General features: G+C 48.1%; 3 protein-coding genes across 3 annotated transcripts; 1 reads left to right on the top strand and 2 right to left on the bottom strand.

The window, feature by feature from the left end:
- Positions 1 to 1039: 1039 nt before the first annotated feature.
- On the bottom strand, positions 1040 to 4500 carry FSST1_010830 (DNA-directed DNA polymerase gamma MIP1; the record flags this gene model as incomplete). The annotated part of the gene is made up of 2 exons (XM_083233901.1): positions 1040 to 4284; positions 4338 to 4500. The coding sequence occupies 2 exons, from the start codon at positions 4498 to 4500 to the stop codon at positions 1040 to 1042; spliced, it is 3408 nt and encodes a 1135-aa protein (XP_083080526.1).
- Positions 4501 to 6096: 1596 nt separating this feature from the next.
- On the top strand, positions 6097 to 7851 carry FSST1_010829 (uncharacterized protein; the record flags this gene model as incomplete). Its single annotated transcript, XM_083233900.1, has 3 exons — positions 6097 to 6148; positions 6332 to 7579; positions 7652 to 7851. The coding sequence occupies 3 exons, from the start codon at positions 6097 to 6099 to the stop codon at positions 7849 to 7851; spliced, it is 1500 nt and encodes a 499-aa protein (XP_083080525.1).
- An 887-nt stretch (positions 7852 to 8738) lies between these two features.
- On the bottom strand, positions 8739 to 13896 carry FSST1_010828 (nucleoporin Nup186/Nup192/Nup205; the record flags this gene model as incomplete). Its single annotated transcript, XM_083233899.1, has 4 exons — positions 8739 to 8795; positions 8851 to 9272; positions 9325 to 13650; positions 13707 to 13896. 4 exons carry the CDS (start codon positions 13894 to 13896, stop codon positions 8739 to 8741), a joined length of 4995 nt encoding a protein of 1664 aa, XP_083080524.1.
- Positions 13897 to 14653: the final 757 nt, after the last annotated feature.

Here is a 14653-nt window from a genome sequence, read left to right as displayed (position 1 = left end):
GTGTTGTCTTGATTCCCTTCTCGGCTCTGTGTATGATCCGTTATCCGTCTCTCGCAAACTAGCTGGATCAAAACGGTCCAAGATCTTCACGGTTTATCGGTAGCTGAAGAGGGGTCGATCGTTCGGCTCGTGACAAGTCTTAGTGTAGGTAGTGAGAAGAAGCGAATGTTGATGAAGCGCAAAAGAGAGAACGACAAAAGAGGTAACGAAGGAGAATACAGCTAAATCGAGGGTTTATAAACCCCTGATCGGCAAGTGTTTTTGTGGTCTCTGGTAGATGAGATGAACGAGCATGTCACAGCATGAAAAGAACGAAACGTGCCGATGAGGGATGACGAGGAGCTTTTAGTGGAGAACTTAGTTCTTAGCGTCGGGCAGTTTCGTCATCACGCCTGCACCATGAGCTTGTTTTTCACTTAGTTAAAGGTTTCTATTAGGACTGAGAATGTAGGGAATGGTATTAGCAACTCCTTGCCAGAATCTACCTGGGGTATCTGTCAAATATTAGATATTGGACCTATTGGCTTTCTTATAGCGACTAGAGTTACTGACCACAGGCGTCAAATACAAACCTCATAGCATGGATAGCATTATACATTTAACGATAGCCCCGGGCTATTATTACCTAGTGAAGCTGCCCATGTGCTACAGGGGTCAACCTTCGATCGCCAAGCCAACTCCCACAAGGTGTCTATTATCAGTAGAGTTTAGCTTCAAATTGAGATGTCAGCACTTTAACGACATTAAAACGAAGAAATTATCGCCATGAAGATCTGCCGAAGAGGCATGAAATAATTGGTAGAAACGGCGCATTTGGTGATACAAGTACAACAAACCCCAGACCTTTTCATTTTTCTTTAAACGCCCTCCGAAACCTGCCGTAAAAGCCCCAATCCGCAGCCCAACACCGTTCCCAGATGCAATTCGACATTGTTCGTCGTCTTAACGTAAGAATATATATACATAGGTAGCCATATGGATGATACAAGAGAAATTGTTCAAGCTCAACCTCTGCCGGATGAACTAGAGCCGTTGGTGGTTACACTCTCCACGTTGGCCTGTAATTCTTGTTCGAGTACTTTCCAAACCCCAACTTATTGTTTTTGTTCGCATAAGGATTTTGATTTTCTTTCATAGCTTCTGTTATGGGTTCGGTTATAGGCATAAGTTGCGGATATGCTCTGTATGGTAACACGCTTTGCAACTCTTTCTTGCTCAACGGCCTTTCCTTCTTTGGCATCGCTGCCAACCTTTCTTTCTGTAGCGCATAGACGATGTCTCTGATTTCTTGTTCTTCACTGACAATTTGGGCCTTGAGGAAAGGAAGCGTCTCCTGAGCCGATTCCTGGATGCCCTGCATAATAGGTACGCGCGGAGTATACTCGATGTCATCGAAGTTGGGGGCGTATCTAGCATCTGGGACGATGGCAGGATCTAGCCTGGCAGCCTCGCCCTTGTCCAAAAGAGTATTGATGTCGATGCTCTCTCCTGGAGGTATAGGGGTTTGATGACTTGGAGTGATACACTCCATGTCCACTTCCTTGCGTAAAACGTGGTCGATATCAACAGCAGAAAAATAAGCGCAAGACTGGGGAAGATCGTTAATGCCAACCTGCTGAGAGAACATAGCCCTTGTCCAGACGTTGGCAACCTGCAGTGCAAGTGCTGTGCGGTACTTATCCTTATCCTTAACCAAGTATCGAATTTCGTCATGAACTGTGAGAGCCACTCGAGCATCAATGTTGAAGCGACGAATTAGGTAATCCATGGCGACAACAAGTAAATGAAGGTAGTCGACACCAGAAGATTGAATAGCCCAATTAATTCGCGATGTCAGATAACCACCCTTGCTGATGTATCGCCCCATAAGAGCTTCAGTAATTCCGGCGCCCAATACCGGGGTTCTGGCCTTGTCTTGCTCAGCAAACTCCTCCAGCTTGTTAAAGACGAACGACTCGGTGCCACCTCTCCAGAAGAGACGTTTGTAAAGCACCTTGCGATTGGTCTTTGTACCCTTGGTATTCGCGTAGAGTCTCGATGCCGTCTCCGCGGTCTCCTTTTCGGAGAGGTTTGGATTGAATTGCCGTAACAAGGTCGCTGCGAATTTGAGACCGGCGCCATAGATTCGTCCGTAATTGAAGACTTTGGCATTGTTCCTGGTAATGCCCAGGATGGAAGCCGTTCGCGAATGAAGATCCGTACCAGCAGATTTTGTGCCCTCCAATGTCATGAATCCAACAGCATTTCCACCATGAAGCTTAAACGTTGCGTCGCCAATAAGGCTGGCAATCCAAAGCTCCTCTGAGTCGACGTCTGCTCCTACAAAGCAATAGCCCTTGGGCGCCTTGACCATTGCTTTTAGTTCAGAGCCAACGCGATTCTTCTTGGCATTACTGGCAGTAAGCCAGGTGTTCTCGACCGCTCTGCGAGTTATGGTACCCATTGGGATGATCTGTGGCAAAATAAAACCAGGCTTGTTCAACTTTCGCGGGCCAGGAGTACGATTCAATACGCGAATGTCTTGGTCATAGACAACCATTTGAGACTTGATGCGATCTCTCGCACTTATCCAGTAAGAACACGACGCATTCATCTCCAGCGCTTCCTTCGCATATGTATATTCGGATGACAGCATACCACTCTCGAAATAGGACAAGTACCCCTTGGCCATTGGACTGGCACAACGCGCCGTTGGGCCATCTTTGTGAGGGAGCTTAAAGTAGGAATGGGCAGAATCGTCACGTAACTTGGTTTCTGTCTCATCGAACGTGCACTCAACCGCTTGTTTGGCCTTGTACTTGGCGGCTTCCGCTCGAGGTACGCGAAAAGTCCAACCGTATTTATCAGACCAGAACAGCGGATACCCGTCCCAGGACATCTTTAACAACAAAGGAGCAACCCGTGTTCGAACAGTGATATTGATGGGCGAATCGTTCGATTGAAAGAGGTCCTTATACCACCTAGGCATGCCAGGCTTCTTCTGCCTGGCTGCAGGTCTTGGTGGTTCGTCCCCCTTGCCTTTGGCCATCTTGATTTCTTGCCCTGACCAGTCAAGTTGTTGCATCCAAGGGTCATTCTCGTACTCATCGGGGTTGTCCTTCATACTCAATGCGCTTTCAGTAAGGCCGACAAGGCGTTCCTGAACCGCATCGGATAGTTTGTGGTAGGTAGCTTCGGCATTTTTTATGTACGCATCCCACGAGCTATCGACCGGGAGGATGACAGATGAGAGGTGCCGAAGAGCTGCGAAGCTGACAGGGTGTGGGCAGGTCGACAGGAAGTTAGGAAAAACGATCTGGTAGACACGGTGGGTTATCGAAACATCAGCAGCACAATATGTCAGGAGCTCATCCAACTTTTGTACTACTCCTTCGCGATCCAGCTCACCAAAGTCATTTCGAATCGACTTGTCGATAGAAACATTGAGGTGAAATTGAGCAACATCCCTCAAAGAGTTGACAGAGCTTCGTTCGACCCAAAGATCTGCTTCGTCATGCATTCCTTGTGTACTCATTATTGTCGCCAGATCGTGGTCAGGGGTCTCGGTCGCTAATCGTTCCCGCATCTCCCGGTTCTTTTTATGCTTCATCCAGGTAGGTCGTTGTTGGGAGCACATTCCATTCACAGCCACATGTAGCGACATGGTGTCGAGGAAGGCATTCCGGGTTTGTTTTAAGCTGTACTCTTCCAAAACCCGCGCTCGATCGAAACCCACATTATGCCCGACGATAATTCGATCTTTGGTAGGATCACCAAAAGGAATTAACTGCCTATCGTTTTCGGTCTCTCCCAGTAGCCAAGGCGATAACCATGCATACCAAGCTGTTGGGCTTGATGCGCAGGCCATGACAGCGAAAGGGCTTATTTTCCACATGACTTCTGTGTCGAATGACAGCATCTCTTCTTCAGGGGCTTCAACTTTCTCGGTCGTCCCATCAGGGTAATATTTCGTCCAGCCACTCTGGTGTATCCATTGTCGAGGCTTCGGAGGTGGATTTGCGCGGGCAAACTGCTTCGCGTAGGTTAGAAAGGGCTCAGCGGCATCTATACCGAGCTTGTGAAAGTGCTCGTCAAGTGTGCGTCCTTGCAGCGGGGGGATATCGAAAGCTATAGGTTCGGATTTGTCGGTGTTCTTTCCAAGCAGATCGTGACGACGCAAATGATCCTTGGATAGCTCAACGAGCTCTTGGGGCGGAGGTGTTACACCATCAGGAAATATCTGGTTGAATACGTGGGAGCTGAGCTGCTGGACGCCTATCTCGTTATGTCGGGCTTCGGAGGGTACTGCATCAGAATTAATAGCTGTCAACTTGTGTGAAGAAGTGTTGCGGTGTTACAAGCAAGAGTTTTTAGTTTCTTCGACTTGGCGTTACCAGCGACGGCAGCCAGCCATCGCACATTAGTGCGCAAAGCATGACGGCGAAAACCCTGGTGTCGAGAGATACGAGAGAAACTGGCTGTCGAAGCGCGAAACGGAGAAGCAGCAACTGAGACAAACATTATTAAGTTCACAGTAGCATCCCGGCTCCTGGTGTTTATTACCGCCGACGGCCTTGGCGATGCGCCGGTCGAATATTATGTCTGTTGAAGTCGTGGATTGACGAGAGAGCACCTTGACAAATGCAAGGTCAGGATGATGAATTTGGCATTTGCATCCATCCATCTTTGACTAAATTAGCAAATCCCTGCTAATTTAAGTGGATGACGCCGTGCATTCTCAGCGGGTCCCTGTCGTTCTGCTCGAGAGTGGAGACAATTGAAGGGTCTAAAATGGAGGGGCAATTGAATGATGTAGGGCTTTAAAACCTCCAAGAAACGAATTCAACTATGGACAGAGTGTGAATCTGGATGTGAAGTATAACGCATCGATACTTCAAGTATATGAACAAAGAACTTGAATAGGCTGTACCATGTTAACCTAATAGGTTAACGTGCTTCCTAAAATTGTGTCTCGTCTTTTCACTTGTCCACATCATGTTCCCTACCTACAATTCTACTACTAAGTACTAAGTAGTGAGTTGTCGAGCATTGAGGTCGAGTCTGGTATACACTCAGGATCCCCGATAGTAGATACGGAGACACAGAGGCTTCTCAGTATACCAATTCATTGAATTGTCATAACTCTATCTTGTGTATGCATATACCTACATAGGAAGTTATCACCTGTCTGCCCTATCCTGGCCTGGGCGATCAGAAATATCAATACAAAGACCAAGTTCTTGTAATGAATTGACAGCAGAACCAAGGCAGTAGGTCTCTAGTTCGTCGTAACACTAGATTTGACAAAACAAATAAAATGGTTGAACTTGACATCTTGAAGAATCGAGTCGAAGTAACGTGGGGGGGCTTTCAAGCGCCGTGTATGGATGCACAAGAAGTCAAGTTTAGGATCCATAAGTCCTCGGGATGGATCTGATTGGACTATTGCAATGGCGCAAAGAGGACAAATGAAACGAGGAAGGGATGAGATGAAGGCTTGGAAAGTGTTGCTTTGCAGGTAAAGATGTTTCTTCCTTACAAGAAATTGCTTCTTGTTAGCATGTGCTGTCGCGGCATAGCGGAGATTCATCTCAACTTACTTGTGGCCAGACAGTGTCAGTCAGTATATGGATGGCAATGGTTGGCTGGCTGGTCATTCCCCCTCCCTCCCATCCAGACTGGGCCTTTTACTGAACCTAAAAATTGTTGGCTTCCCTTCCCATGTTTCCTTTCTTGACCATTACAACACCAGGTAGCTAGATATCTATTTTCAGCTCAGTCCAGCCGCCGGGCAGGATAATGCTTTCTCTGCCAGTACCTTATAAAGAACTCACATCTCCCTTGTCAACAAACGCAAGCAAGTATTCTTTGTCTTTGCTTTATCATCTGGCCCATTAATATCCACACCCTGGCCTCAATCCGGCCCATTCCAACACAGTTCAGCAGCGGCCCGCCTACCTAGCAAGTCAAGCCAAATCATTTGCATAGTAGGCAAGTTAGTAGTCAAAAAAAGAGTCAGTTAACTAATCGGTTTCAAGCGCTCAACTAGGCCTTAGTAAATGCTCCACGGCTTGCACCTTTTCTTCTCCCCGTGACATCCTTCAATTCGGCCCAACGATGGAGCAAGGATTCTTGTATATGGATCTAACCTTCTCTCATCTGTTGCAAGGTTAGAAATAATTTCTATTCCTTCTATCTTCCTTCCTTTTTGTCTGATCTGCTTACCCCACCCGCCTACTTGCTTCTCCTGGCCTCTCCTGCCCTTCGGTCGAATCTTGACTCCAATGTCCTTGCGCGTTTCTTTTTTTGTTGATAGCAGCTCCTGACGCTCATTTGTAAACGATTGAAATAGACAACGACCCAGACTTGGACTTGTTTTGGAACCCAACAGACGCATTTTACGCTCCTCCCATTGCAATCTCCATGTCCACCAGGATCATTTCATCTCCGGATCTAGCTGGAACTGAAGCCGGATCTTCACGTTCGCGTTCGCAAAGGCCAATCCATGATAGAATTATCGATGAACAAGAGGGTGCCGGCAGAGGTGGTAGTGGCACCGGTGGCCAATACAACCAAATTCGCCCGACTACATCATCTTCCTCGCTTCCTTTGCCACCCTTGATCTCCAATACTCGTCGCGCTCGTAGGAGCTCAAGCCCGACTACAACAACACAACGGCCAAGGCCCTCTCATTCCCCTCCTGGTCTACCTCCCCTAGACATCCAAACGCCGCCTCGGAGAAGGGCAACCAACTTGCCATCAACAAACGTTGAGCTGCCACCAATCAATACTTGGGAGAACGAGCATCCAGGGCAATACGATCCAAACAACGTCCTGCATGATATATTGCGTACTGTTAATATCGGGTCTTCTGAACTCAGCGATTTGATTGATGGTGACTTCTCTTCACCGTCGACTTACCCGTTATTCACGAACACAGATCCACAGCCGAGTCAAGCTCAAACTCCAGGTGTAAGCCAAACGGCAGCGCTTCAGGCTTCCATTTCCGCGCCGCATCGTGCAGTTACCAGTGCCACTACCGCCCCACGCGACCCCTCTGCCGCTCACCATTGCATCTCTAATTTCTTGGGTCCTGAGCGTAGCACGACTCAACTCTCTTCTTCCACTAACGCAGCCGGCGAATCTCAATCAACTCTGCCTATCTTTGACTCCTTCAACGAAAGCGACATTCTCTTCGACAGCCCCGCCAGCTCCTTCTCCGACGCCATGCCTCCTGCTCTTCGACGGAGCACCGCAGCTGTTACCCGGACCGGTTCTACACACACGAGCAAACGGCGACGGATATCCACTGCGGCTGCGAATGAGAACACGATACCTACGAGACCATCATCAAGACAGAAGAAGAGCTCGGCACCAAAAAAAGAAATGGATGTCGAAGAACTATTCGGCTCGAGCCCTCCCCCACGTGCCTTTGTTGATCTTGAAGCCAATGAAGATTACGATACCGTCGATTTGACTGAAACGAACGAAGTCCCTGATGAAATCAAGAAGCCAGAGAAGGACAATAGCGTCAAACTTGCCGCCTTTCAATGTGTAATTTGCATGGATGACTGCATTAATCTGACAGTAACACATTGTGGTAAGTCATTTACGGGTCGTTTTTGTTTACCTCTTGCGTCTCACGGGAATTTTCTGACACGTTCGCTTCTAGGCCATCTTTATTGCGCTTCATGTTTGCATCAATCTCTTTGTGTCGATGCTACTAAAGGGAAGTGTCCCATGTGCCGGCAAAAGCTTGACATGAAGCCAAGGGAGAACTACAACAGCAAGACCAAAGGATATTGGCCTCTTGAACTGAAGCTCATGACCGCTACGCGCAAAGGAAAACGCAAAGCCAACACATTATCCTAACACGCCTGACAGCAGCATTGATGACGTGGGAGATCTGGTTCCACTTTCACGGATTCCGATCAATTTGGTTTTATGATTCAGTTAACAGCCTACTCTGATTCATCTATCTTACCGCCTACACTAGGCTCAACATACTGGCACAGGAAACTCACTATGAGGAAGAGTGCTTTTCTCTTCTTTTTTTCATTAGTATAACCGGAGGCGGATCATTTCGGGGCGTCAGACGAGATACCCAGCATTTGCATGGATAAGGAGAACACCGGATAAAATTGGTTTAACATGCGAACGCGGCTTTGCGTCGTTCAGGACATGGCGCTTTGGGAGTACACAGGGCAGGGGATACTTATCATGCCGCGACCGTGGAGAGCACATGTGTATTGACAAAAGCATAAGTCTTACCAATTGTTACCCAGGCAGAAAGGCATAAGGCGTATAGACTTTAGATAAATTTATGATTCGCTTTCTTTGGATTGAATGTCACAGACCACCGAGACTACGCCCACCAATACAACACGAAATAGAAGAATAAGAACGAAGGACGAGCTGTGAGCCGGGCAACGAGATTTTGCTATCGAAACACTCAAGAAAACGACCTGACCGTCTCCCCAGGTCATGTTGTGTGTTGAGTCAATACTGGAGGTTGAAGGAAATGATGAAGAGTGTGCTGGCCTTTTAAAGCCTTTTGCCCTTCTATAAACAAGTTGATACGTAGAATGACGTTCTTTTTATCGTCTACCAAGGTGATTGATTATTTATTTCACTTGCACTAACTAAACCACATACTCAACATTATCCATTCCTTCCTGTCAACGCCGTGTAGCTCTGCAACGTTATATCCCATCTCGATATACTACAAGTAAGTACCCCCTCTTCTTGTTGTATTTGGCCTAGTGGAAAAGCCCATGGCTCTGCTGCGTAAGCTCGGGGATGCCCTCGTTCTCAAACTGTGATTCCTCGTTAGTTCATTATGTTAGTGATGTGTAACGGGGGTTTGTCTACCTCGAGGAATCGTGTCGCTGCGATGATAACCATTAAACCTTCAGCCAACTCTTCTATCTTCTGGTCCAAGCCTTCATCCACGTTCCCACTTCCGATGCCAGCGCTGCGCTTGAGTGTATGTGTGACAAGCATACGATGATCGGTGAGGAACCGGCGGCCTTGAACAACATTGTGGCTGCCACGGGAAACAAGTGCGGCACCCACGATGCGCACAACCTGGGCAAGGAGATCATAGTGTTGCTCGAGAGCGCGCGGGTTTGTGTTGTTAATTTGCAGCTCAGGGTCCGCTTCAAATAGGCCAGAGATCTCAAGGGCACGGAAAAGATTGGAGTGTAGGATATACTTGGCCCCAGAACGAGTTTGAGCAAGTTCAAGGAGAAGAGCTAGACGTGCGTTTTGATAATTCTGCTGCTCAGAAGCACCTAAATTAGGGAGTTAGCCATGTCTTTGATGATAGCAGCCAACGTAACAAACCTGATGTGAAGACTTCCTGCCACTCTTGCATAATATTTCGCAGCGAATCGACCAAGATCCCGATAAAGTTAAGTCGATTTAGGGTCTCAACAACATAATCTTCACTCTCTTGGTGACCCATGCTAATCAAGGCGTTAAGAAGGATGAGTGCCGATGTCTGACACTGCGCCTCGCCGCCGTACGCATCATCGCAGATAACATTGAGCAACCGCTCACCATATACTTGGATAGTCTTGATGGTCTTGGGTCGATTGGACGTGAGTGGCCCTTGGTCAGCCATGCCAGTCAAGTAGCGGTAGCAGATGCTATAGTAGATGGATCTCAGCTCTGGCGTTCCAGCCCACTTGCCGATGGCTTGTAGGCAGATCTGGAAGAGCTGGAAGAGCTTGTCACTGATCAGATTGCCAATGGCCGAGCCTTGCTTGTCATCTGCAGACGCGGAAAGATCGAGCTTGAAGAGCAGAATCTTGGATAATTTTGCGAGCTCAAAAGCCTCATCCGGTCGCTCGGAAGCAAATGCTTCCAAACTGGGCAGAATTGATTGTAAAGCCTGCAGGAAGAAGGAGATCTGTGCTGAGCCCTTGAAGTCGTTTGATTCGACCATGACCAAAAGCAGCTTGGTCCATGTCTTTAGGACCTTGAGACTTTGTGTTGTCAGTTGCTTCTGTCGATTAGAGGAAATGAGGTACTCTATTATCATGCTCTCTTCCCGTTCGAAAGCAACAAGATCCTGGGCTGCAACCAGTGCTCCCGCATCGTGGGCCTCGCCACGCTTGAGTAGAAGAACTTCCTTGACGCGCTCGACGTTGTAAATTTGGTTACCGTCAGTATCATTCTCCAAACAAGATGTCAGGTCAAGATCTTTATAGTATTGGAGGGGAGGTAATGGGATTTCCCAGACACCTTCCGGGAGCAAGAAGTCGTAAAGATCAAAGATTGTAGGAATTGGGATAGGAGTATTTCCTTCCCCAATAATCTGACCATTCAAAGCTTCAAATATGCGACGCTTGACACTCGGCATGCGATTTTGGGCTATGCTGCAAAGTTCCATCGCGACGTATTCCAGACTCATGCTTCGAAGCGACAAGAAGTCAATCAAAGCCACAGCTCCATCTGTGACGGGGAACTGGACCAGAGCGACGTTCTCACCCTCCCAAGGCAAGTCAGGATTGATGACTGTCTCACGAAGCAAAAGGTGGAAGAGGATCTCATTTTCGCGAAGCTCCTCAACCACCACAGGGGCGGATAAAGGAGAGCTCCAAAGGATATGCAAGATGCGCATTACGCGTGACTTGATGGCGATCAGCCATTGTCGCATTCCCTGGGCATCACCAGAGGGGGCTTCAAGTAGCAATCTCAGTATTGTGTGGAAAAGAGATGTCCTTGAAGCGAAAGCACCTTTGGCTTCAACGGAAAGAGAGTCAATACCACACTTGAAACCAAGCAGCAGATGAGCAATTGTAGGCTTGCGGGGTGTTTCTTGCAGACATTGGTATAGGAAGTCGAGAATGTAGATTTTGGTCACGTAAGCTGGGGAGTCTGCCTCACGCCCAGTTTCCAGAGGGGTTATCAACTCCGAGACAAAGGATCGTGAGATTGTCTCGTGTTCACCATTCGCTTCTAGGGCAACAATAGCCTTGTTGCGGTGCATTTGCCGACTGGATCCTGACCAGACAGCGGTAATCTTCGAGGATGATGACATCTTTTCAAGCAGCTTCAGGCACGCCAGCGTCAACTCTGGGTGTCCAATTCCACAGTAGTTACCCAAATCAACAACGAGGTTCAGTCGTGTAACCAAACCATCCTCAAATGAAGCGAATGCAGCATTTGCTACGGGTGGTCGGCGCTGATTTGACTGAAGCTTGATAATAGGCCGAACAAGCTCAAGATATGTGGCTTGGAGATCAAGGACTTTGCTGATAACCTCGACAGCGCGCAGGATGCCAAGAATTAAAGGAGAGTCTGGCGAAGCATTTCCCACATCTGCGGACTCTTGATGAATAGTGTTAAAAAGAGCTGCCATAACTTTGTCGTTGAACATCCATTCCATCACTCTCGCAAAAGGATGCATGCGTACATAGGTCGCCAAGTCGGTAGTTGCGATGACGCTATCGATGTTGATATTTGTTTCATTCGCCATGATGATAAGATCTTCGTTGAAGGTGTTTAGGCAGATCAGAATAAACTCCAGGCAACTAAGACGTAAGACGCGAGTTTGGTTGACATCCTGAAGGTCGTTGGCCTTTTGGGCGAATACCAAGCCCACTACGAAGTCGACATAGATCTCAATACCGGGCATTCGAGAGGAAGAGCCGAGATTTTCTGGAAATGGCAGTCCGTCGTTAAGGGGACTACTGTCCACAGCTGGGGATATAAGAGAAAGAAGGAGCTGGATAAAAGATTCGGGGTCTTCAAATCCATTGCTAATCTCGTCGAAGATACGCTCCATGAAGACGCTAGGCGATTGTTGCGATTGGCGATGAGAAGTAACTGGGTGGAGGAAATACTCTCCGGTGACCCATTGATCGAGGCAATTCCACATAAGAGCACCCTCCGGTAGCGACTTGCGTGCCATCAGAGCTCGGAGAGCCATAAAAGTACAACCGCGTAACCGGGGTGGAATGTTGCTGCTAGCAAGCTCAAACAATGTTTCGACGAGGCTATAGTTGGGGTTTTGAAGAAGGAACTGGCGTGTCGTCTCACTTTCACTAGCCAGCTTTGACATCAGACGAAGGTAACATTCAAGCATCATGGCCGACTCCGGTTCGGTCTCTGCTTGATCACTGCTCATCTTCTCGTTACGATAACGTATAGCCTGAGGTGGCGCCGGTTTTTGCCTGATTTTGGCAGAAAAAAAGTCCAACTCCTTGAAAATTTGAGCCCATGTTAATGACTGTGATTTTCTCATCTTTCCAGATGAATGGTGGCCCTCGTCGATCAGGAACTCGTGTGCAGCAGAAGCGCACTCTTCATTCTCCGAGATAGCCTGGAGCATCTCGCAGAACGCTGTCACCAGAGGCGTCGACGCCCTGCGAGAGGCCCAATGCATAAAACCAGCCAGGTTACTATCGGGGTCAGACCAGAAATTCATGGCAGCATCGGGTCGACCTTCGTAAGCATATGCAATTATCAATAAGAACCTTTCGAGATCTAGATCCTGCTCATGTGTCTGACTAGACTGGCGTTGTTCGTCCTCCTCCACGCGAAGTTTGCGCAACACATCGGGAAGGTTGGAAATGAAGCCGTCAACAAACACTTCAAGCTGTAGCATAAGACTCATCTGGAAGAAGTCGGCGAAAGGAATTGCATCGGGTGCAAGTGCAGGCGACTTTCGCTGCAGCCACTTGCGCATACCGGCTCTTACAGGGTCGTGCCAATCCGGAGACTTAACATCAGCCGCAATTGAGAGCAGGAAGTCGAAAGATCCGTCCTTCAGAGACTCCAGGAATGCTTTTGATCGCTGTCGGTCCTCCTCGTCCAAGTCAGTATTGGGGGGGATTGCTGCCTCAGGGGGGTCATCGACATAGAAGCCACTGTACTCTGCAAGCCACCAAGCTCTGAAAGCGGCCTGCAGCTGTGACAAAGGCCATGGAGAACTGTCCGTAGGGAAGAGCTTGCCGTGCAGCTCGCGGGCCTTGATGAGATCGTATCCACCTTCAGCAGACCCGAAAACTGAAATGTATGCTCCGATAGATGGAACGAGGTGAACCAGCAAGGCATCATACCTGTCTACCTTTTGGAGAAGAGATACAAAGTCGAGAAAGTCTTGTGTCGATCCTTGTCTCATTTCAATACTCCGGCAAAGTATAACACCCAGCAATTCGTGCTGTTGCATCAAACTGACCCTGGAGAACTCAATGGTCTCCATCTGCTCGGAGACGCCATTAGTTGTAGTCTGACCTAGGGTCTGGGCCGCAGCGATCTTGTCCCCTATCTTCTGAAGCCACGCCTTGATCTCCCTCATAGAAGTCATACACCTGGGCACGATTCTTTTCGTAGTGTCGGCGCCCATACTGGGCTGAAGCAAGCGTTCAGCAACATATAGTTTGACGCTTTCAAGGGCTTCCGCATCGGCAATATCGTCGTCGAGACCTTCTATTTCGAGGAGAAGTCGCACAATATCGAGAACATACTTTCGCTGCTGGTGAAATCGGATGATGGCGCACTCGAGGAGCGATCGGCCCAGCGTATTAGGGTCTTCTTGCGACTCCAGTAAACATCGGGTAGATTCAAGCTCGTCAAGCTCTACTTCGTCGGAAAAGGTAAGTACGTCTTGTTGGAAGTTATCGTTTATCGAGTACTCGTCACCGTCAATGACAACCTTGCCTAGGCTTTGTGTTAGATGGAATGGATGATGGTTGTTGCGCCAGTAGATCCCTTACCAGATTTGACAGCGTTTCTATTGTCGCTCTTCCTCGCCGGCTTATCCCAGAACTTCCCCAACTCAGTCTCGAAAATTTGGACTAGGAACTCATTTCCTAGCGTCTCTGCGCCCTCGACGCGACCTTCGCGTAATGATAGAAGCCCTTGGTGGAAAGCTTGTAGGGCATCTAAAGCGGTGATCTCGGCCATTTTTGCGGTTCAAGACTGTCGCATGTTGATCCTAGACGCAATAGCTATCGGGTGATGCAAGCTGAGAAGATTGCACCGTGGTGCGTGACGAATCGTAAATACTGAATCTTTTTGTCGACTGTTGTTAGCGGTCGTGGTTTTGAGATTCTTCACTCCAGCCTTGTTGACTTCCCCAGTTAGAGAGCTCACCAAGCTATTTGATTGGTTTGCTGCATGATTGTTTTAGGCGGTGAGTGGCTTTCTGCCGTTGCCTACCAGCTGAGGTAGCTTGCAGGCTAAGTCAACCACCAGAGGTAACAATCAACTACCTAACTACCAGGCAGCGGGTAGCAGAAAGGTTCACCTCCTAAGTCCTGAGGTACCAAAATAAATAGCCTAAGAACCATAGTCTAAAACGGCGTAAGCCGGTCTACTAATTTCGTCTCTTATGTTTCTGGCGACTAACTTTTCTTGTGCCCGGATGATCAGATAACGAGTTGGTAGTACCTACCTAGTCACCACAGTATTGCAGTAAGGCAACCTAGAGCTGCCTGTATAAGCATCGTCACGGTGTCACTGCTACTATTATGACTGTTACAACAGAAATTTGTATAGTAAGTAGCATTCATTTACTATCATGTTGGAGTCAACCTTTAATCCGCCTGTTGTAGGTTACCATGAGCAGTGGGTTGTTCGTACCTTCTGTAGCTAGTCTAAGCTCGGGCAGCTCGTGGATGATTTTCCCTCTTCAAAAGCCAATAAAGACGAACAATCTCCC

Source organism: Fusarium sambucinum, chromosome III (assembly GCF_050947815.1).
Source record: "Fusarium sambucinum isolate potato_lamoka chromosome III, whole genome shotgun sequence".
Classification (NCBI taxonomy): Eukaryota; Fungi; Ascomycota; class Sordariomycetes; order Hypocreales; family Nectriaceae; genus Fusarium; species Fusarium sambucinum.
The sequence above is the reverse complement of the archived record's forward strand: the minus strand, read 5'-3'. Positions and strand labels throughout refer to the sequence as shown.